This window comes from Phocoena sinus, chromosome 9 (assembly GCF_008692025.1).
Source record: "Phocoena sinus isolate mPhoSin1 chromosome 9, mPhoSin1.pri, whole genome shotgun sequence".
Classification (NCBI taxonomy): domain Eukaryota; kingdom Metazoa; phylum Chordata; class Mammalia; order Artiodactyla; family Phocoenidae; genus Phocoena; species Phocoena sinus.
In genome coordinates this window covers 56,266,153-56,288,340 of record NC_045771.1, presented here as the reverse complement: position 1 = coordinate 56,288,340, position 22,188 = coordinate 56,266,153, and the positions used below count along the sequence as shown (strand labels likewise).

The following is a 22,188-nucleotide window of genomic DNA, read 5'->3' as shown; positions in this document are numbered from 1 at the left end:
TACTTTTAATAAAAAGAACAAGAGAAGTCCCCTGAAATAAAAAAATAATGGAACAGACCTCATTAGTCTACCAGACCCTGAGTTCAAAAAGGAGATAATAAAAATGCTAAAGTAATTAAAAGGAGATAATAAAAATGCTAAAGTAATTAAGAGAGATTATCGATAAAAATGAAGATAACTGTAACAAGGAACTAGAACTATAAAGGTGAATCAATCAAAATTAGACAATTCAATTGCCGAGATAAAAACTAACCTAGAAGCAATGAATAGCACTAAATGAAATGAAAGAACAAATAACTGATCTGGAAGAGAGAATAATGGAAATCACAAAGAACAGCAGACAGAAAGACAAATGAAAAAAAAATGATAGCAATATATGGAATCTATGGGATAATATAAAGCATGCCCACCTATGCATAATAGGGGTTCCAGAAGGAAAAGAGACAAAAAGGGGGATCGAAAATGTATTTGGGGAAATTATGGCTGAAAAATTCCCAAACCTAAGGAAGGAAACAGATATTCAAGTACAGGAAACCCAGAGGATCCCAAACAAGATGAACCCAAACAGACCCACAGCAAGACACATCATAATTAAAATGGCAAAAGTTAAAGATAGGATTCTAAAGGCAGCAAAAGAAAACAAAGAGTAAGTTACAAGGGAATCCCCATAAGGCTGTCAACTGATTTCTCTGCAGAAACTTTGCAGGCCAGAAGGGAGTGGTGTGATGTATTCAAAGTCCTGAAAGGGAAAACCTGAAAACTAGAATACTCTATCCAGCAAGAATATCATTTAGCATAGAAGACAAGATAAAAAATTTCTCAGATAAGCTAAAACTAAAAGAATTCAGCAATACTAAACCTACCCTAAAAGAAATATTGAAGGGTCTTTTCTAAACAGAAAAGGATCTATAGGAAATGGAAAACCATATAGGAAAGGCCAATATATAAAAGAATTGAAGATCACTTAAATAAGCCAGTACATAGCTCAAAAAAATAATCAAAAATTTTGCAAAAGCGATAACTATTACAATTAACAGCAAAAGGATAAGCAGGAAGATGTGAAACAGGACATCAAAATTGCAAAATGTGGGGGAGAGGAGTATAAAAATATAGATCTTTTAGAATGTGTTTGAATTTGTATGACTATCAGTTTAAAGCAAGTAGATACAGTCATGGGTCAACATACTTGAAAACTAGAGTAACCACAAATCAAAAACATACAACAGATTCACAAAAAGCAAAAAGAAAGGAATTCAAGCATACTGCAAAAGAAAATCATCAAACCACAAAAGGAAAAACAAAAAGAAGAAGAAATGAACAAAGAAGAACTACAAAAACAACTGGAAAACAAGGTTTAAAATGGCAATACCATTTTACATACCTATCAATAGTTACTTTAAGTGTCAATGAACTAAATGATCCAGTCAAATGACATACAGTAGCAGACTGGATTAAGAAAACCAAGAATCTACAATATGCTGCCAACAAGAGACTCACTTCAGGGCAAAAGACACACACAGAATGAAGGTTAGGGGATGGAAAAATATATTTCATGCAAATAGAAATGACAAGAAAGCAGAGGTAGCAATACTCAAATTAGACAAAACAGACTTTAAACCAAAGGCCATAAAGACAAATAAGTACATTATATAAAGATAAAGGGATTAATACAACAAGAGTATATTACATTCATTAACATATATGCACCCAATATAGGAGCACCTAAATATCTAAAACAACTAACAGACATAAAGGGAGAAACTGACAGTACTACATTTATAGTAGAAATAATTGAAATTATAATTGAAATTATTTCAATTATTTAAGAGGATAGAATTATTTCATCTTTTCTGACCACAACCATATGAAACTAGAAATCAACCACAGAAAGAAAAATGAGAAAAGAATGAACACATGGAAACTAAACAACATGCTACTAAAGAAAACAATGAGTCAACGATGAAATCAAAGAAGAAATCAGAAAATACCTCAAGACAAACGAAAATGAAAATACAACCTTACAAAATCTCTGAGATGGGAGCTTCCCTGGTGGCGCAGTAGTTGAGAGTCCGCCTGCCGATGCAGGGGACGTGGGTTCATGCCCTGGTCCGGGAAGATCCCACATGCCGCGGAGCGGCTGGGCCCTTGAGCCATGGCCGCTGAGCCTGTGCGTCTGGAGCCTGTGCTCCACAACGGGAGAGGCCACAGCAGTGAGAGGCCCGCCTACCGCAAAAAAAAAAAAAAAAAAATCTCTGAGATGCAGCAAAAGCAGTTCTAAGAGGGGAGTTCATAGTGATACAAACCTTCCTCAAGAAATAAGAAAAATCTCAAATAAACACTTAAACTATCACCTAAAAGAATTAGAAAAAGAAGAAAAAACAAAACCCAAATTCAGCAGAAGAAAGGGAATAATAAAGATCACAGAGGAAATAAATACAATAGAGATTAAAAGAAACAACAGAACAGATCAATAAAACCAAGAACTTTTTTTGAAAAGATAAACAAAATTGACAAACTTCAAGCCAGGCTTACCAAGAAGAAAAGAGAGAGGACCCAAATTAACAAAATAAGAAATGAAAGAGAAGAAATAACAACTGAAACTAAAGAAATACAAAAAAAAATCATAATACTATGAACAGTTATATGCTAGGACAACCTAGAAGAAATGGACAAGTTTCTAGAAACATACAGCTTGCCAAAACTGGGTCAAGAAGAAACAGTTAATTTGAACAGAGCAATCACTAGAAGTGAAACAGAATCTTTAATGAAATTCCCTGCAAACAAAAGTCCAGGACTGGACAGCTTCACTGGGGAATTCTACCACACATACAAAGAAGAACTTATACTGATCCTCTCAAAGTACTCCAAAAAATTGAAGAGGAGGGAACATTACCAAATTCATTCCACGAAGTCACTATCACCCTTATAACAAAACTAGACAAAGACACTACAAAAAACGAAAATTACAGGTCAATATATTTGATGAGTATAGATGCAAAAATCATCAACTAAATATTGGCAAACTGAATCCAACAATACATAAAAAGGATCATACACCATGATCAGGTTGGATTCATACCAGGGTCATAAGGATGGTTCAACATGTGTAAATCAATCAGTGTGATACACCACATCAACAAAAGAAAAAACAAAAACCACATGATCATCTCAATAGATGCAGAAAAAGCATTTGACAAAATTCAATATCCATTCATGATAAAAACTCTTACCAAAGTGGGTATAGAGGGAACATATCTCAACATAATAAAAACAATATATGACAAACGTACAGTCAACATTATATTCAGCAATGAAAAGCTGAAAGCCTTCACACTAAATTCAGAAACTAAATAAGGATACCCAATATCACCACTTCTATTTAACATAGTATTGGAAGAACTAGCCCCAGGAATTAGGTACTAAAAAGAAATAAAAGGTATATGAATTGGAAAGGAAGAGGTAAAGTTGTCACTATTTGCAGAGGACATGATACTCTATATAGAGAACCCTAAAATCTCCAAACAAAAACTATTAGAACTAATCCATGAATTCAACAAGGGAGCAGGATACAAGATTAATATACATAAATCCGTTGCATTTCTTTACACTAACAATGAAATACCAGAAAGAGAAAGTAAAAAAACAATCCTGTTTAAAATCGATTAAAAAAAATTACCTACAAATAAACTTAACCAAGGAGGTTAAAGACCTATACACTGAAAACTATAAGACATTGATAAAAGAAATTGAAGATAAGTCAAAGAAATGGAAGGATATCCGATGCTCTTGGATTGGAAAAATTAATATTGTTAATATGGCCATAATACCCAAAGCAATCTAGATTCAATGTGATCCCTATCAAAATACACATGACATTTTTCAAAAAACTAGAACAAATAATCCAAAAATTTATATGCAACCACAAAAGACCTAGAATTGCCAGAGCAATCCCGATTAAAAAGAACAAAGCTGGAGGCATAACTCTTCCAGACTTCAGACTATACTACAAAGATACAGTAATCAAAACAGCATGGTATTGGCACAGAAACAGACATATAGATCAATGGAACAGAACTGAGAGCCCCAAAACAAACCCACATACCTATAGTCCATTAATCTACTACAAAGGAGATAAGAATATACCAAGGAGAAAAGACACTTTAACAAGTGGTGTTGGGAAAGCTGGACAGCTACATGTAAATCAATGAAATTAGAACACTCCCTCATACCATATACAAAAATAAACTCAAAATGGTTTAAAGACCTAAATATAAGACATGACACCCTAAAACTCCTAGAAGAGAACATAGGCAAGACATCCTGATATAAAGTGTAGCAATATTTTCTTAGATTAATCTCTCAAGGCAAAAGAAATAAAAGCAAAAATAAACAAATAGGACCTAATCAAACTAAAAAGCTTTTGCAAAGCATAGGAAACCATCAGCAAAATGAAAAGACAACCTACAGAATGGGAGAAAATATTTGAGAATAATGTAATGGACAATGGGTTAATATCCAAAATATACAAACAGTTCATATAACTCAACATTGAAAAAATAAGTAAAAACAAACAACCCGGGCTTCCCTGGTGGTGCAGTGGTTGAGAGTCCGCCTGCCGATGTAGGGGACACGGGTTCGTGCCCCGGTCCGGGAAGATCCCACATGCCGTGGAGCAACTAGGCCCGTGAGCCATGGCCCATGAGCCATGGTCGCTGAGCCTGCACGTCCAGAGTCTGAGCGTCCGGAGTCTGTGCGTCCAGAGCCTGTGCTCCGCAACGGGAGAGGCCACAACAGTGAGAGGCCCGCGTACCGCAAAACAAAACAAAACAAACAAACAACCCAATCAAAAAATCAGCAGAAGACCTAAATAGACATTTATCCATAGAAGACATACAGGTGCATGGAAAGATGCTCAACATCTCTAATTATCAGAGAAATGCAAGTCAAAACCATGATGAGGTAGCACCTCACACCAGTCAGAATGGCTATCAACCAAATGTCTACAAATAATAAATTCTGGAGAGGATATGGAGAAAAGGGAACCCCTCTACATTGTTGGTGGGAATGTAAATTGGTGCAGTCACTATGGAAAACAGTATAGAGGTGCCTTAAAAAACTGAAAATAGAGCTACCATATGATCCAGCAATTCCACTCCTGGGTATATACCTGGAAAAGACGAAAACTCTAATTCAAAAAGATACACACACCCCAGTGTTCACAGCAGCACTATTTACAATAGCCAAGATATGGAAACATCCCAAATGCCCATCAACAGATGACTGGCGTAAGAAGATATATATACACAATGGAGTATCACTCAGCCATAAAAATGAATGAAATATTGCCATTTGCAGCAACATTGTTGGACCTAGAAAATATTATGCTTAATGAAGCAAGTCAGATAAAGACAAATATTATATGGTATCACTGATATGTGGAATCTAAAAAAATAATACAAATGAATATGTATACAAAACAGAAATAGACTCACAGACATCATAAACAAACTTATGGTTACTAAAGGGGAAAGGTGGGGGAAGGGATAAATTAGGAGTATGGGATTAACAGATACAAAGTACTATACATAAAACATATAAGCAACATGGATTTACTGTATCACACAGGGAACTATATTCAATATATTGTAATAACCTATAATGGAAAAAAATCCGAAAAATATAACTGAATCACTTTGCTGTAACCTGAAACTAATACAATATTGTAAATCAACCATATTTCAATAAATAATAATAAAAAGAAGGAGCAGTAAATATAGGGAGTTGTGTAGTCAAGTATTGGAGAACTGAAAAGGTAGAGGGGGAACTGCAGTAACATAGAGATAATAAATACAGGAAGTAGCTACTATCCTTAGGGATGATGGAACGAAGGGAAGAGGTTGGGTTATTAAAAACCACAAACTTGGAGGAGGGACCTACAGAGATGGGATCCAGACCTCTGAAGAAGGGTGCTGCCTAGTTGTGCAGGTTCCTCAAGAGTCAAACAAAAGACTTAAAGTCAGGCGTTAGTCCTTGAAAAGGTTGTTTTACTTCTACTTTTTATAGAAAGCATCCCCTTCTTTAAGGCATTTTACATCCACCTATTGGAGAACTGTCATAACGCACTGAATTTGTTGGGACAAGACGCTTCAATACCATATGTAAACCTACAATATCCACAATGAGAATGGTACTCTCTGCATGTGGCACGGGGTGGGGGGCCACTGGCTATTCCCTGTCTTCCAAAAATTTGCTGAGTTCTTTCATTCTCTCATGTATCCTTCCTCAATTTCTTTGATCTTTTTTATTCCTTTCTATAATTTTAATGTGGTATCAAGAGTATTGTGATAAATGCATGCAATCAATAAACTATCTTTAGCCAGAAATTATATATAAGTTAATTAGTTATAAATGTATTTTAATAATTATTAAATTACTTATTATGGAATAAAGTTGTATTAAAATTCATTTGTAATTTTAACATCTTTATTATATCTCTTCACATCATTTGTTTTGTAGGTTCAAAGGAAAAAATTAAACATGAAAATTATAATTGAATTGCAATCTTGTATTGGTATAAAACATATCAGCAAAGAAGATGTCTGAAAAGAAGAGTACTTCAGAAGAGCTAGAGGATCTCACTAGTCAATTTAGGAAAGAATCTAGATCACGGTTAGTGGAGAAATCTGGAGTTATTAAAGAAACATCAAACTCTCTAAAGGAAGCTTCTGATGGGACCACTTCCAACCAAATTTGTAAAGTGCGTCCTAGAAAAAATACATTAGGTATATGTGATGATACATCAACATCCTCCTCTGGAAGTAAGTCTAAGAGAAATGAAGAACAAAGGAAAACTCTTCAATTTTCTGAAACAATTGCTACATACGACAGTTTGCAGTCAAAAAGTGAAATTTCACAAAGTTCATCACTATCAGTAACTAAGATGAGTGCTGAATATCAGGCTTTTGTTGACTCCCTAACTCATGAAACATTAGAAAAAATTAGTCCACAACTCTCTGAAGAAAATCAGAAAGGACTTGGCTTAGGATCAGATAAGTTTACAGTTAACCTCAAAGCCAAGGGTTTACAAGAATTCCCTAAGGACATTTTAAAAATCAAGTATGTAAAATATCTCTATTTAGATGAGAATGAAATCAAAAGTTTTAAAGGGGCAGACTCCAGTGATCTGCTAGGACTTGAAATTCTAACCATGCAAGAAAATGGGTTATCATCACTTCCATGTGAAATTCAGTTACTTCATAATTTAAAGCTATTAAATGTCAGTCACAACCAAATATCACATATCCCTAAAGAAATATCACAGCTTGGGACTATCAGGCAACTGTTTTTAAATAACAATTGCATTGAGGATTTTCCTTCTGGCTTGGAAAGTCTTGGAAACTTGGAAATTTTAAATTTGGCTAAAAATAAGTTAAGACATATACCAGATACTCTGTCTAGTTTGAAAAACTTGAGGGCTCTCAATCTGGAATATAATCAGTTAACAGTATTTCCTAAAGCTCTGTGCTTCCTTCCAAAGTTAATTTTACTAAACCTTTCTGGAAACCTGATAAACAGTTTGCCAAAAGAAATTAGGGAACTTAAAAATTTAGAAATACTTTTACTTGATCACAATAAACTTACATTTTTGGCCGTGGAAATTTTTCAGTTGCTCAAAATGAAAGAACTCCAACTGACAGACAATAAATTGGAAGTTATTTCACACAAAATTGAGAATTTTAGGGAACTTAGGATTCTAATACTTGATAAAAATTTATTGAAAGACATACCAGAGAAAATTTCCCACTGCGTAATGTTGGAATGCCTTAGTCTTAGTGATAATAAGTTAACAGAACTTCCTAAGAACATACATAAGCTTAAAAATTTAAGAAAACTCCATATAAACAGAAATAATATCGTGAAAATACCTGAATATATTTCACATCTTAATAATATGTTCAGCCTAGAATTTTCAGGAAATTTAATTGCAGACTTTCCTATTGAAATAAAAAACTGTAGAAAAATAACTAAAGTTGAATTGAGTTATAATAGAATAATGTATTTTCCACTAGGTTTGTGTGCTTTAGATTCTCTTTATTATTTGGGTTTTAATGGAAATTATATTTCAGAAATACCTGTAGATATATCTTTCAGTAAACAACTGCTTCATTTAGAATTTAATGAAAACAAACTCCTAATATTTTCTGAGCACTTATGTTCTCTTATTAATCTTGAATACCTTGATCTTGGTAAAAACAAAATAAGGAAAATTCAACCATCTATTTCCAATATGGTATCGCTCCGTGTTCTTATTTTATGCTGTAATAAGTTGGAAACTTTCCCCATAGAAGTGTGTACTTTAGAAAATTTGCAAGTACTTGATCTTTCAGAAAATCAAATACAGACTATTCCTTCAGAGATCTGTAACTTAAAAGGAATCCTGAAATTAAACATCTCAAGCAATCAATTTATATATTTTCCTATTGAACTTTGCCAACTTCAATCACTGGAAGTGCTGAATATAAGCCAGATAAATGGGAGAAAGGTAAGAGATGGATATTTAGGACTTTGTGGGGAAGGCATGACTGAAGGGGATCAGAATCTAAGCTGTAGTGTGTGTGTGTGTGTGTGTGTGTGTGTGTGTGTGTGTGTGTGTGTGTGTTTAATTTAGCTGGAATACTTTATTTTGTAAAGGATAGGCTTTTTTTTTTTTTAAACCGCAAATGCCGCTTACAAATAAACTTTTCAACACAAGAGTTTTATAGGAAAATATTTCATTAAAATGAAATCCCAAGTAATTAAAGCTGACAATTTATAGACTTATTTTTATTTCAGTTTAACTGTGAAAGGAGTTTTAAAGTTATGGATGTAATATAATTTAGAACTAAATTTTAATCTCCTTGAAGTTAGGGATTGTCTGTTATGCTTCTTTTATATATAGAAGAACACTGAGCACAATACCCAGTATTCACCTTGTTGTTTGATTATTTCTGAGGGGCCCATATATTCAAAACTCTTTTGTTCACTTATAGAACTGCCTTTATTTCAAACGCCACTTGTGATGGCCTTAGTTTTTGTGACGATGCATATTTTTTCTTTGCCTTAGCAGAGTATCTTAATTCCTGTTACTTTGCAATACTTTTCATACTAGGAATTTTCATTTGAGGCTATATTGCCAAACTGTGTGTGTCCATTATAAAGAAATTTACTGAGCACTTACTCAAAATGCATCATGACTGGGAGCATGTATACAAAAAGGATAAAACATATATCATGTCATTTAAAAATCCAAGAACACACAAGGGACTAATAAAAAGTAATGTTAATGAGAGTAGGAGTAAAGAGATCAAATATGGAAGAGAACAGTTTAGAAAGACTTCAGGGCGGAGACGAAATCAAAGCAGGGTAAGCTTTAGGGATGGAAGAAAGGGATAAGGTGGCAACGAACACTGAGTGTTGGGAGAGTGAGGAAAGTGGTTAGCAAGCCACAGGATTGAATTGGTAGCACTGGTCAGACTGGGGAAATACCTGCATGCTACACAATTTGTTGTGGGTTTTTTTAAGCAAGGGAATCACAAAGACTTTGTGACATAATGAAAATATATCTTTTTTAGGACAAAAATCTCTCCTTCCATTTTATTTTATTAAAAGTTTTAGTCATAGAAATATTTATTAAAAATATAATTGTTTAACCTTTGTTACAGTTAACAAGACTTCCGGAAGAGCTGTCTAATATGACTCAACTTAAAGGACTTGATATCTCAAATAATGCAATCAGAGAGATGCCAAGAAATATAGGGGAGCTGAGAGGTTTGGTTAGTTTAAATGCATACAACAATCAAATAAGATATCTGCCACCATCTTTTCTATCTTTAAATGCTCTCCAGCAACTAAACTTGAGTGGTGAGTGTCAAGCATAACCAATAAGCATAATAAATTAAGTTGAGTTTTGGTTTCTAGGTTGCAAATTTTGCTGACAAGACAGAATGGCAAACAGTCAACATCATGTATTAAGTGCCAATAGGAAGGAAATGGCTAGTGCAGGTACAGAAAATGATAGCAAACCATAAGGTCCAGTTCCTTCCCTAAAGGAGGTTATAATCCAGCTGGGGAACCTGCACACATTTTCATTTCTTTTCTGTTTTCTCTGCCTATACCCCGTCATTCATTATTTCTTCCCTTTGTGAACCTGACCTCATCTCTCTCTCTTCACACACCTACCTACACAACCTTAGGTCAGCATTTTCTCTATTTTCCTTCTCTGCTGGCTCCCTGATCCCACTCCTACACCCTACAATACTCTAATACCTTACACTCTTTTACAAAGTACATCACTTCAATAACAACAACAACAAAAAGTAAATCACTCACTCTAAAAATATCAGAATTCCCAAAGCTAGACTAGTATTTTTCTTAATAATTTTTATTATGAAATATTTCAAACTTACAGAAAAATAATAAACACCTATGTACTTACTCTCAGGTATAAGGAATGCTAACATTTTGTGTTATTTACTTGAGATATTTTTGATTAAGAAATAAAATAGAATTGAAACTTTTTTTGTACTTCTCCCCAAACTAGAAGTAACCAGTGCACTGAAATTGATGTATATCTTTTTTTTTTTTGTGGTACGCGGCCTCTTACTGTTGTGGCCTCTCCCGTTGCGGAGCACAGGCTCCGGACGCGCAGGCTCAGCGGCCACAGCTCACGGGACCAGCCGCTCCTTGGCCTGTAGAATCTTCCCGGACCGGGGCACGAACCCGTGTCCCCTGCATCGGCAGGCGGACTCTCAACCACTGCACCACCAGGGAAGCCCAATGTATATCTTTTAAAAATAGAAGTGAAACTTCTTTTGTACTTATCCCCAAACTAGAAGTAACCAATGTACTGAAATTGACGTATATCTTTTTTCTATCCATGTTTTTATACATATATATATCATAACAAAGTAACATTATTTAGAGTTTTAAATTTTATTATATCTTATCATACTATATGGTATGTAATTTACAATTCTGTAACTTGCTTTTTCACTTGTCATATTTCTAAAGTTAATCCATGTCAATGTATACATAGACCTATTTCATTCATTTTAAATGTTGCATAATATGTATAATATTCAATTACATGGTTAAACAACAATTAATCCATTATCCTGTTGATAGACAATTAGGTTGTTTCCAACTTGTTTGCTACTATAAATATCCCTGTGCATGTTCCTAGTATACATCTGCTTGAGTTTTTCAAAGTGCATATAGCTATAAGTAGAATCACTGGATCAGAGGTTATGTACATCTTCAACTTTACCAGATGTGAGGAAATTTATGCCCATAGTGGTTGTACCAGCTAATCTCATAAACAGCTGGGTTTCTAAAATTATATCTTTCAGTTGAAAGTAGCACTTATAACCAGAGCCCTGCATCTTCTTAAATTTAGAGGATTTCTAGATTAAAAACAAACTCATCTTTTGGGTGCACTAGTATCAGTAGTACAGTAAAACCTACAGTAGATATATCAATACTTAGATATAATGCAACTGGCATTTGTTTCCTGAATCCCCAGAACCCCTAGTAAGCTGGATATGTAGGTATACATCAGTTTACGATCACTTGCAATAAGGTACAATAACTCAGCCCTGCAATTTAAGTTTTTGGTCCCACTTTTGTATTTTGGCAAAGTTTCACTGTTTTTTAGGGAGGTTATCTATTTTGTCCAAGTGTAGGACACGCTTCACTCAGCTACTATTTGTGCATGAAAAAAAAAAAGGCTGACCAGAGTCTTCTGGCCCACTGGAGAACACAACTACCAATAGAAAGCACAGTTCTCTCGAGGTTTTCTAGTACAAGAATCAAGACAAAATAGGAAGATCACAGACTTTTCTGCAAGCTTAGCCAGTTCTCTGTTAGTCCCTATCAGAATTAGAAAAGTGTATCAGTCAGGATCCAGAAACCACACCTTAGTTAATTACTAAGTAAAATCTTCTTAACTGTTTAACTAAAAGGGTAAAGAGAGAATCCTAAGGTTATCACAAAAGTAGCAATGGCAGGAAGCAATAACCATCTTATGGCTAAGGGAATAAAATGAAGAATTTGGAATTATTAAAACTTAGAAGTTTGGAGGAGGGGTCACGCAGTGGTGAAACTCGGAAGTCTGAGGATGAAGTACTGCTTGCCTGGTGCTTGCTCCTCTGAGCTTGGGGGTGGTGAGTGTGTGTTTGTGTAGGGGTGTGTGTGTGAGAGAGAGAGAGAGAGAGAGAGAGAGAGAGAGAGAGAGAGAGAGAGAGAGAGAAAGGAGCTAGTTCTGCTAGTGTTGGGAAAACTGCAAACTGCATTCAGCTGTTATGGGCAGGAACTGCTGCTGGTGGGGTAAAAGAGTGTTGCTGGTGTGACACTCAAGGAAAAACAGTCAAGGAGCCCACAGAGATGGGTTTGGATCTAAGAGATAATCGCTACACAACTGGCATGCCCACAGTCTCCAGCTTTCCTTGCCAGATTTGAAGTTATAATCTGTTTCCTCCATTCATGAAACGAAGCTAACAGGAATACCCACGTCATAGATTTGGACTTAATGAGACTTTGAAAGCTGGTAGCATCTTCATTATTCAGACAAAAGACATTTATATAGTCTTGAGAATTAGTCCCCTCTGTCACTAACGCTAGTGGATTTAGGAAGATAACCACTTTGAACCTCAGTTTTTCCATCCGCAAGATAGGAAAGCTATAACTTCTGTTTGTTCATAGAATCGTGGAAATATAAGTTAAAACTTATGAAAATATTTTGATAAATGTGAGATATTATACCAGTGAACAGGATTTATAGATTAATTCCTTGCTTTCCTCAAAGCACAGACTTTGAAGTAGGACATTATTTAGAATTCTAACTCCATCATTCACATCAGCTAGATTATCCAATTTGCTGGTATAATAATGTTCCCAGTACTCTATAATCTTTTATTTCTGTAGAATCAGTAGTAATGTTCCCATTTTCATTTCTGATTTTAGTAAATTGAGTCTTGCTTCTTTTTTCTTAGTCCATTGAGCTAAAGGTTTGTCAATTTTGTTGATCTTTTCAAAGAACCAACTTTTGGTTTTTTCTATTTGGTTGGTTGATTTTGGTTTGGTTGATTCTATTGTTTTTCTATTCTCTATTTCATTTATATCTGCTCTAATCTTTGTTTCCTCCTTCTGATAGTTTTGGATTAACTTGCTTATCTTTTTCTAGTTCATTTAGGTGTAAAGTTATTAATGTAAGACACTTCTTCTTTTTCAGCTATAAATTTCATCCTAAGCATTGCTTCTGTTGCATCCATAATTTTTGGTTATCGTTTTCATTTTCATTCATCTCTTTGTATTTTATAATTTCCTTTTTGATTCCATCTTTGACACATTGGTTGCTTAAAAGTATGCTGTTTAACTCTGTAAATTTTCCAGTTTTCCTTCTATTATTTTTCATAGTTTCATTCCATTGTGGTCAAAGAAGATATATTGTATGACTTTTTTCAGTCAATTTTAATTTATTGAGACTTGTCTTGTGGCTTAATATATGGTCTATCATGGAGAATGTTCTATGTGCACTTGAGAAAAATGTGTATTCTGCTGTTGGACTGTTCTATGTATGTCTGTTAGGTTTAGTTGCTTTATAGTGTTGTTCAAGTGCCCTCTTTCCTTACTGACCTTTTGTCTAAATGTTCTATCCATTATTGAAAGTGAGGTATTATATAGTCTCCATCTATTACTGTAGAACCACTTGTTGCTCCCTTCAATTCTGTCAATATTTGTCTAATATGTTTTGGGGTTTTGCTGTTAGGCATGTATATACTTATAACTGTTATATCTTCTTAATGTAATGATCCTTTTAAAAATATATACTGTCCTTTGTCCTTTATAACAGTTTTTGACTTAAAGTCTATGTTATCTGATATTAGTAAAACCACCCCGACTCTTTGGTTAGTATTTGCATGGATATCTTCTTCTGTCCTTCAATACCTAGAGCCATAAAAGAAAATACTACTTTCCCAGTCTTTGCAGCTTAGCTCTATGCTGGGGCACTTCAATGCTAAGTCAGGCCACCTATGACTCTGTCTTAGCCTTCTTCTCCTGATTGTGTGAAGCCCAAAAATCCACCACAGGCACAAACCTAGGATTCTCTCAGTTCTCTTCTGTGCATTTGTTCAGTCCTGGATATGCTTACTGTACTCCATTTCTCCCAGGATACACCGTGGCCCTTCTCAGCCCTTATTCCCCCAAGAAACTTCCTCTTCAGCCTCCTCCTTCCTGGGCTTTTGGATCTGTTTGCTGCTTTCCCTGTCTGCTGTTCCTTGCCCCAGGTAGGCTCAGACATGTGTGTCTTTACATGTGACAACAACTTGCCACTCAGGAAGGCAGCTCCATCCTGAGTCGGGGGAGCAAAACAAAAGTCAGTCTCTGTGTCAATCCCTCGGGGAATCAGCAGACAGATCAAAATGCAAAGCCTCAGTATTAAAATAACAAGGTCCATGTTGGCTTTCTGGCACCAGCAAGCTGCACCAGGAATGCAGGCTGCCCTCCCCACAGCTGTTGCTACCATACTGGGAAATGCAGGGTGGTATGGAGACGACTGAAAAAGCCACAGTGCTTTCTTACCAAAATTCTCCTGCCTTTTTCTTCACTGAGCAGTATCCTAGTAACTGTAAAATTCTGGATTAAGTTCCAGAATTCTGAAAAAGCTGATTCTATCAGCCCTTTCCAGCTTTTGATTGTTTCAATTGGAGGGGCTGATTTTTGGAGAGGCCTACTCTGAATTTTCTGTGGCATTCATTCTAGGTGTGTTTTTCATGTTTATTTATACTGCTTGGATTTTGCTGTTTCTGGTCTATATATTCATGTATTTTATTACATTGGGGGAATTTTTTTAACCGTTATTCCTTCAAAATTTTTTTTTTCTTCATTTTCTCTCTACTCCAATTTCCTTTACATATTGTCCTACAAATCCCTAAAGTGCTCTCTCTCTCTCCCTGTGTGTGTGTGTGTGTGTGTGTGTGTGTGTGTGTGTGTGTGTGGTGTACACAGAGCTTTCAGCATCTCATATTGATCTGCCTTCAAGTTTACTGACTTGTCTATCATTTCTATCCTATTGTTGTCTCTCCAATTAATTTTTAATTTCAGATACTGAAATTTTCAGTTCTAGCATTTCCATTTTTCCTTTTTCTTTTATATTTCTCCTCCAAGATTTCCTTTTTTTTTTTTTTTCCGGTACGTGGGCCTCTCAGTGTCGTGGCCTCTCCCGTTGCGGAGCACAGGCTCCAGACGCACAGGCTCAGCGGCCATGGCTCACGGGCCTAGCCACTCCGTGGCATGTGGGATCTTCCCGGGGCACGAACCCGTGTCCCCTGCATTGGCAGGCGGACTCTCAACCACTGCGCCACCAGGGAAGCCCCAAGATTTCCTATTGTTTTCATTCATTATAAGAATATCTTTCTTTACATTCTTGAACATCATTGTATTAGCTGCTTTAAAATTCTTATATGTTGACTACAGCAATTGAGTTTTATTTTTCTCTTGGGAGTGAGCCACATTTTCTTTTTTCTCTGTTTTGAATCCTGAACTCTATAATCAATTCTATTTCTCTCCAATGTTGATATTTGTTTTTGTTGCTACTGTTGCTTCATCAGGCACTTAAGTCGCTGGACTAAAAATACAAACTCCTTCCCTGCAAATGGCAGCTCCTTAGATCTCAGTTCAGTACTTTTAGCCATTAGCTGTTGTATCAGTTTTCTACTGGTATGTGACAAGTTTCCACAAACTTTCGCTTCTTAAATTAATAAAATATTTATTTCACACAGTTTCTGAGGGTCAGGAACCCAGGAGGTGTTTAGCTGACTTGTTCTATTTCAGAGTCTTGTATGAGACTGCAGCCAACCTGTTGGCTGGTGCTGCAGCCAGGCTTGATTAGGGCTGGTGGATTTGCTTCAAAGCTTATTTATGTGGCTACTGGCAGCAGGCTTTAGTCCCTTGCCATATGAGCCTCTTTATGACATGGCAACTGGTTTTCCCCAGAGCTAGTGATATTAGGGAGTAAGACAGAATATACTTAAGTCAGAAGTAGCACACACTCCAAGAAGCAATGAGCAACTCTAGTACCCAGATCTTGGTTTCTAAATACCTTTCTTCACTAAAAGGAACCAGGTTCCTTTAATTTTGGCTAAAATAATATAACCATAAATATATAAATAGCACAAAGGCAAACTTTAGGCCAGTTCCTCTTAAAATGATTACAAATTCTTACTTTGTCTGTTATCACAGTTTTACTTTTTATGTCAGGTTTATGTTAGATTAAGGTGGGTTTTTTTTATTAAAGATCAAAAGACATTTTTTTTAAGATTTTTTTTTTTTGCTGTGGACCATTTTAAAAGTCTTTATTGAATTTGTTATAATATTGTTTCTGTTTTGGTTTTTTGGCCGTGAGTCATGTGGTATCTTAGCTCCCTGATCAGGGATCAAACCTGCACCCCCTGCATTGGAAGGTGAAGTCTTAACCACTGGACTGCCAGGGAAGTCCCATAGATTAAGGTGGTTTTGAAAAAAATTATGTTTAGGGAAGTTGGAGCTTAATCTTCACTCCTTGAGGGTGGACCAGACTTCGTAACTCAGTTCTAAAGAATAGAGTATGGAAAGGAGAAAATCAAAACATTACATTGGAGAAGCCTGGAAGACACTATTTTAGCCAAGGGATAACGTTTAACATGCTAGTGATGTCTTGTGGATGTCAGGTATCTCTGATGTGATGAGAGCACTTCACCTCTGTGGTATTCTTTCCAAAAACCCATAACCCCAGTCTATTCATGAAAAAATATACCAGATAAACTCATATTAAGGAATAGTCTACAAAATACCTAACTTGTACTACTCAAAACCATCAAGATCGTGAAAAACAAGAACAGGCTGAGAAACTGTCACAGACCAGAAGACATAACTGTATGCAGTGTGCTATCCTGGAATGGATACCGGAACAGAAAAAGGACATTGATGGAAAAAATAATGAAATTCAAAAATGTCCAAAGCTTATTTAATAGTAATGTGCAAATGTTAAAGTTTCTTCGATTTAAAAATGTAATACAATAATGTGAGATGATAACATCAGGGAAAACTAAAACTAGATGAAGAGTATACAGGAACTCTACAATTTCTGCAACTTTTCTGTAAATCTGAAATTATTGCAAACAAAGTTTATTAAAAAAATTACCATCTCACTTACTCTGTAAAGTCATTTCCTGCATTATAAGAGGAAAGCCTCCTTCTCATTTTGTCATTCTCTGTGAGAAAAAGGAATCATTGCTCTGTTTCTATACTTTCTCCTTTTCATTCCTAGCAAGTGGACAACAGTAAGAACTTATGTTTTGCCAGCATTGTGAGGCTCCTCTGATACTTTGTCAGTGAGACACAGTAGATGCCCTTTACATAGTTGTTATTTGTCTCTATTGTTTTCTTTTACAGAAGGATATAATTCAATTATAATTTTTTTTTCTACTAGGAAATAATCTGACAGCTCTGCCTAGCGGTATCTACAAGCTTTTTTCACTGAAGGAGATAAATTTTGATGATAACCCTTTGCTGAGACCTCCAATGGAAATCTGTAAAGGAAAACAGTTGTATACTATTGCACGCTATCTACAGAGGGCAGATGAGAGAGATGGTAGGTGATGAGTGATTGGCTAGCTTACAAGTCATTTTCTGGCATCTATAAATTAACAAATAGTTTGCTTTAATCAGAGGCTTTCAATCTGGCAGAGACTTTCAAATATTTATCGTCTACCCTTTTCTGAAGGCTAGGAGTTTATTTTGGTAATTTTGATTATTTAATCTGGGTCTATACAATTTGAACCATTGAAAACAGGTAAATTTAAGTCACAGGTGAGCTGCTTCCCACCTACTGGCCTCAATGTACTCCAAGAGATTTTTTCATCATGGTTGTGGCCACACTCAGAGAATCTACATACAGATTTTTTTATCAGTTCTGATCACCATATGTAGTTGTTCTAAAAGCTGTATTTTGCCTTGAAGGAAGTTCATAGATCCTTTACATTGATGCCAGTCGGTTCTTGGCTCATTATGATCACCTGTCTGTAATCCTTGGGCAGTCTTCATTCCTTCTGTTTTTAAGAGCTCCTTTGGTTGTTCCTGATTACTTCAGAGAGCGGGTCCATTTTCTTTAAATGCCCTTTCACCGGACCAGATGGAGACTGGTTTCTCCAAGCCTTTGGGATGGAAGTTTCACTATCCAGTTCTTTCCCTGGGTTTGGGTTCCCAACAACTAACCTTTTTTCTGGGACTCTAACTTTGCCGCTCATTGTCAAACGTCAGAGTAAATTCAGATTTTGGTCCTCCAATTTAATGCCGTATTTAAGTATTAAATCAATTTAATGATCCAGATTTGGGGAAAGAGAATATATACAACTATCTGGACCATGTCTATGTAATCAGGAGGCTTATATCATCATAATCTTATAATCTATTGAGATGGTCACTACAAATGTACAGTTCTCTGTAAGCCACAATATGTATGGCTACCATTCAGAAGCTTTTGCAAGATGTGGGCCTCACGGATGGAAGGAACCTAAGCAATAAAAAGTCACTGTAGGTGTTTTCTCTAACTTGCTAGGCAAGTTGGTTCTGCTAATTATCATAAAATAAGGGATATTTAATGGTAACTTTATTTTTATAAAACAAAGCTTTTAGGGGTTTCCAAGGATCTATAAAGTATTCCTGTTAGGTAACAGTACTTTAGAGAAGGTCTGTAAAATTACATGAGTGAACTTCCTTGTTAAAATTCTGTTACTCAAGTTCCTGAGGAAGGAAGATTCATGTGGTTCTAGCCTCTTTGGGGAAAGTTCAACGGGCAATGACAACAGATGAAAGTCAGCAAAAACGAGAGAATCCAAGCCATTTATCTCCTTTCTTTATTCCCAAGGGGCCTTCATACTGCAGGCTTGGCACCCAGAGAAATTGGAAAGGAAGTCATCATAAGAGATGTTAATTCTGCAATTAACAAAGAACATGGGGTCTCTTCCTTAAAATTTCACTTAGGAGATTGGATTTTCAATTATCTCATTAGCATAAAATCTAGCCTGAGGGATTAATGGTATGGATAAAAATTTAAAAACAGAAAGCATAGAACAGATTTGAGATGATTACAGAGGGATGGCAGATGACTGGTTCTTGAAAATTCTCAAATTACCTTGGTTAACAAAAAGTGGATCTAAAAAAAAATGGATCTAGTTCAAATTACCTAGAAGCTTTTTTATAAACTAAAAATACTCTACTTATATCTAAGCCAACATTCATTAAATAAGTGATGTGAATATAAAATAAGCATATATATATATACCATATTTATAGTAGATTTGAACTTGGTTTCTCAGGATGGTACCCAAAGGAGCATATTAAAAAGTCAGAATTGAAGGAAGGAGCTAAATTCATTTCAAATCCTGAAAGAATTAAAGGGTTTGATGATCACCTTGAAGTTGCTTATAATATCCTTTTAAACAGACATTTTATATTATTTATGTTTAGGGTTATTCAGATTTTAGAAGAAATGGAATAAATGGTTCAAACTTCAGTTTGTGTGTTAGAGCTGCACTTTAGTTTTCAATCTTATTTGATATGTACATCTTATAGCAGCACAGAAGTAAAAAACCTAGCTATAATATTAACTCAGAATAGAGTATGTTTTTCAAAACAGATGACCTAAATTTTCTTTTATGTTCAAATGTAGAGAAAATCTTAGCGAAGATCTTCAAGATAGTTGCCAACAGTATTACTGAAACAAATTTTCAATTTTTGTGTCAAAAACTAAACCTGGCAATCACAGAAACTGATAAGTCTACAATGAGGTATGTATGAATGACAACATGTAGTATAAGCTTATTCTCATGTTCTGATTTATATCATATTGATATTACACGGTTTTGAAACATTCATATTAACATGAACTCTACTTTGCTGTAAAAGACTGATTTTAGTTTATTATATATTTGAGATCCATATGGGTATAGTAGTTTTAAGCAAGAACTCTGAGGATAGACTGCTTGGCTTTAAATCCCAAATAGTTTTGTGATCCTGGATAAGTCCCCTAACTTACCTGTGCCTCAGTTTCTTTACTGGTAAAATGGATAGACTTATCTAAGAGAGCTGTCATGAGATCAAGTTATAATGCATGTAGCATTGTAGCAGTAATGTACTGGTTTATAGTAAACAGTCCACAATTATTTTGAGGTCTTGAGTAAATCTCTCTTAGAATCAAATGTTAATTGAATTGTTGATTTTCTTCAAGGAAACAAGGGATGGCATGGGACTAACATTCACTTACTATGTATGTGCCAAACTCTGTGCTAAATTTTTATATAGACTATCTTCACCAATTAATTTAATCCTCCCTTCACTCTGGTAAACTAGGTTGAAAACCTAGATATATAATACTGATGTAGTTTAAAACAGTGTTCTTAATTGATAATTAAAATTATTATTATTTCAAAAATTTCAGCACTGTTTCATTAAGTGAGAGAGTCCACCGAACACTTGATAAGTGGAAAACGGAAAATAACAACTTGTCAGTAACCACTGCTGCTCTAAGAGACCAACTAACTCGGGCACTAACTATGATAGGAGCATATGAAATTATGGACAAAATAACAGCTTTAAAACTTTTTACATGTGCAATTAAATTCTGAACAGTGTATCCAGAATAAGAACTGAGAACTTATGATGCACTTATATAATTGAAACTGGATACAAGAGAATTGCACGTCATGTTTCTTTTCATGTATTCCTAAGAGATGATGACAATTTATGGCTACCACTCTAGTGTCATCATAATAAAATATTGCAGACACCATTTTATGTATTTATTCTGTTGCCTCTCTACCCTTACTTCAGAGATACAGATATAAAGAAGCTGTTCTTAAGCTAATATAAATCCTTAGGCACTCTTATCCCTACTGGAAAATGTTTAAAAATAGAGAAGGATTGGAGACATAAGCATTATACTTGTCAACCAATATTTCATGTTGCACTTCCAAAACAACAACAAAGACAATAAAATAATATGGTGCTTAAATCCAACCTGCAAGATTAAGTCCTTTGTTTAATTTGGTCTCACATCACAAAGTTTCTGTATCTTTTAAGTAGAAAGTTATCTTATAAAGTTAACAAAAACTGCACTATGTCTAGAATATTCTTAAATCACTTGGAAACCCAATACACTAGTTTAAGTGAGCGAAAAGTGAAGAATCCAGAAGTATCATTAGTTTCACACGTGGCTGGTGTGATGGTTAATGTTCTCAGCTGGCGGCAAGGTACTTCCATAGAACATTGAAATGGGAAGGATCTTGGAAACTATCATTTTACAAATAAGAAAATTAAGACCTAGAATAACTAAGTGATATAAACCAGGTTCTCTACCCTTCGTTCAGAGATACAGATATAAGGACCAGAAAATTTTCTAGGGGAAACTTTGGTCTGAAGAGAGAGAGAGAGAAAGCTGGATAACGTCAGAACAATGAAAGCACTTTCATTGTGCCCAGCTCTTATTGTCTCTTGCCATATTGCTACAACAGCCTTTTAAACAGATGTCCTATCCTATAGACTCACCCAAACCATACTATATTTTACTGCCAGGTTTATCTTTTAAAAACACAGATCTAACCATATCAACCTCCTGATCAAAATTTAAAATTATTTCTTTTATAGCCTAGATCACTCCATTCTTTCCCCGTTATTCTCCAGTCAAGCCAAGCTTTTCGAAACTCCTCAAATATGCTATGAACTCTCATTCTCTCGTTTGCCTTTATTCTTCTTTCTGCATGGAACATGTTCTCCTTTTCTCTGAATACCTACCTCTCCTGGCTAATTTCCATGCATCTTCCCTAAGACTTAGCCCAGATCATATCCTCTCCCCTCTTCCTGAGAATCAAATCTTGGAACAAAAATAAGATTTGCAATGTAATTACAAAAATATCTAGAAAATAATGGTTATGAGAACTTATTTCTTTAATAATTATGCTATACATATATTATACAATAATATTCATAACACTAGTAATGAAAGAATAAAAGCAATTTGAAATAATTAAGCATAACTAGAGCAAAACATGACTCAAAGACCAAATATATTAAAGCTATGACAGGTGAAATTTAAATCTCTAATATAGCAGCCAT

At 35.2% G+C, this 22,188-nt stretch overlaps 1 protein-coding gene across 1 annotated transcript; it reads left to right on the top strand.

The window, feature by feature from the left end:
* The first annotated feature begins 6,595 nt into the window (after positions 1 to 6,595).
* On the top strand, positions 6,596 to 20,702 carry LRRD1 (leucine rich repeats and death domain containing 1). Its single transcript, XM_032643915.1, has 5 exons — positions 6,596 to 8,542; positions 9,702 to 9,900; positions 17,507 to 17,668; positions 19,748 to 19,865; positions 20,516 to 20,702. The coding sequence occupies exons 1-5, from the start codon at positions 6,596 to 6,598 to the stop codon at positions 20,700 to 20,702; spliced, it is 2,613 nt and encodes an 870-aa protein (XP_032499806.1).
* The last annotated feature ends 1,486 nt before the right edge of the window (positions 20,703 to 22,188 follow it).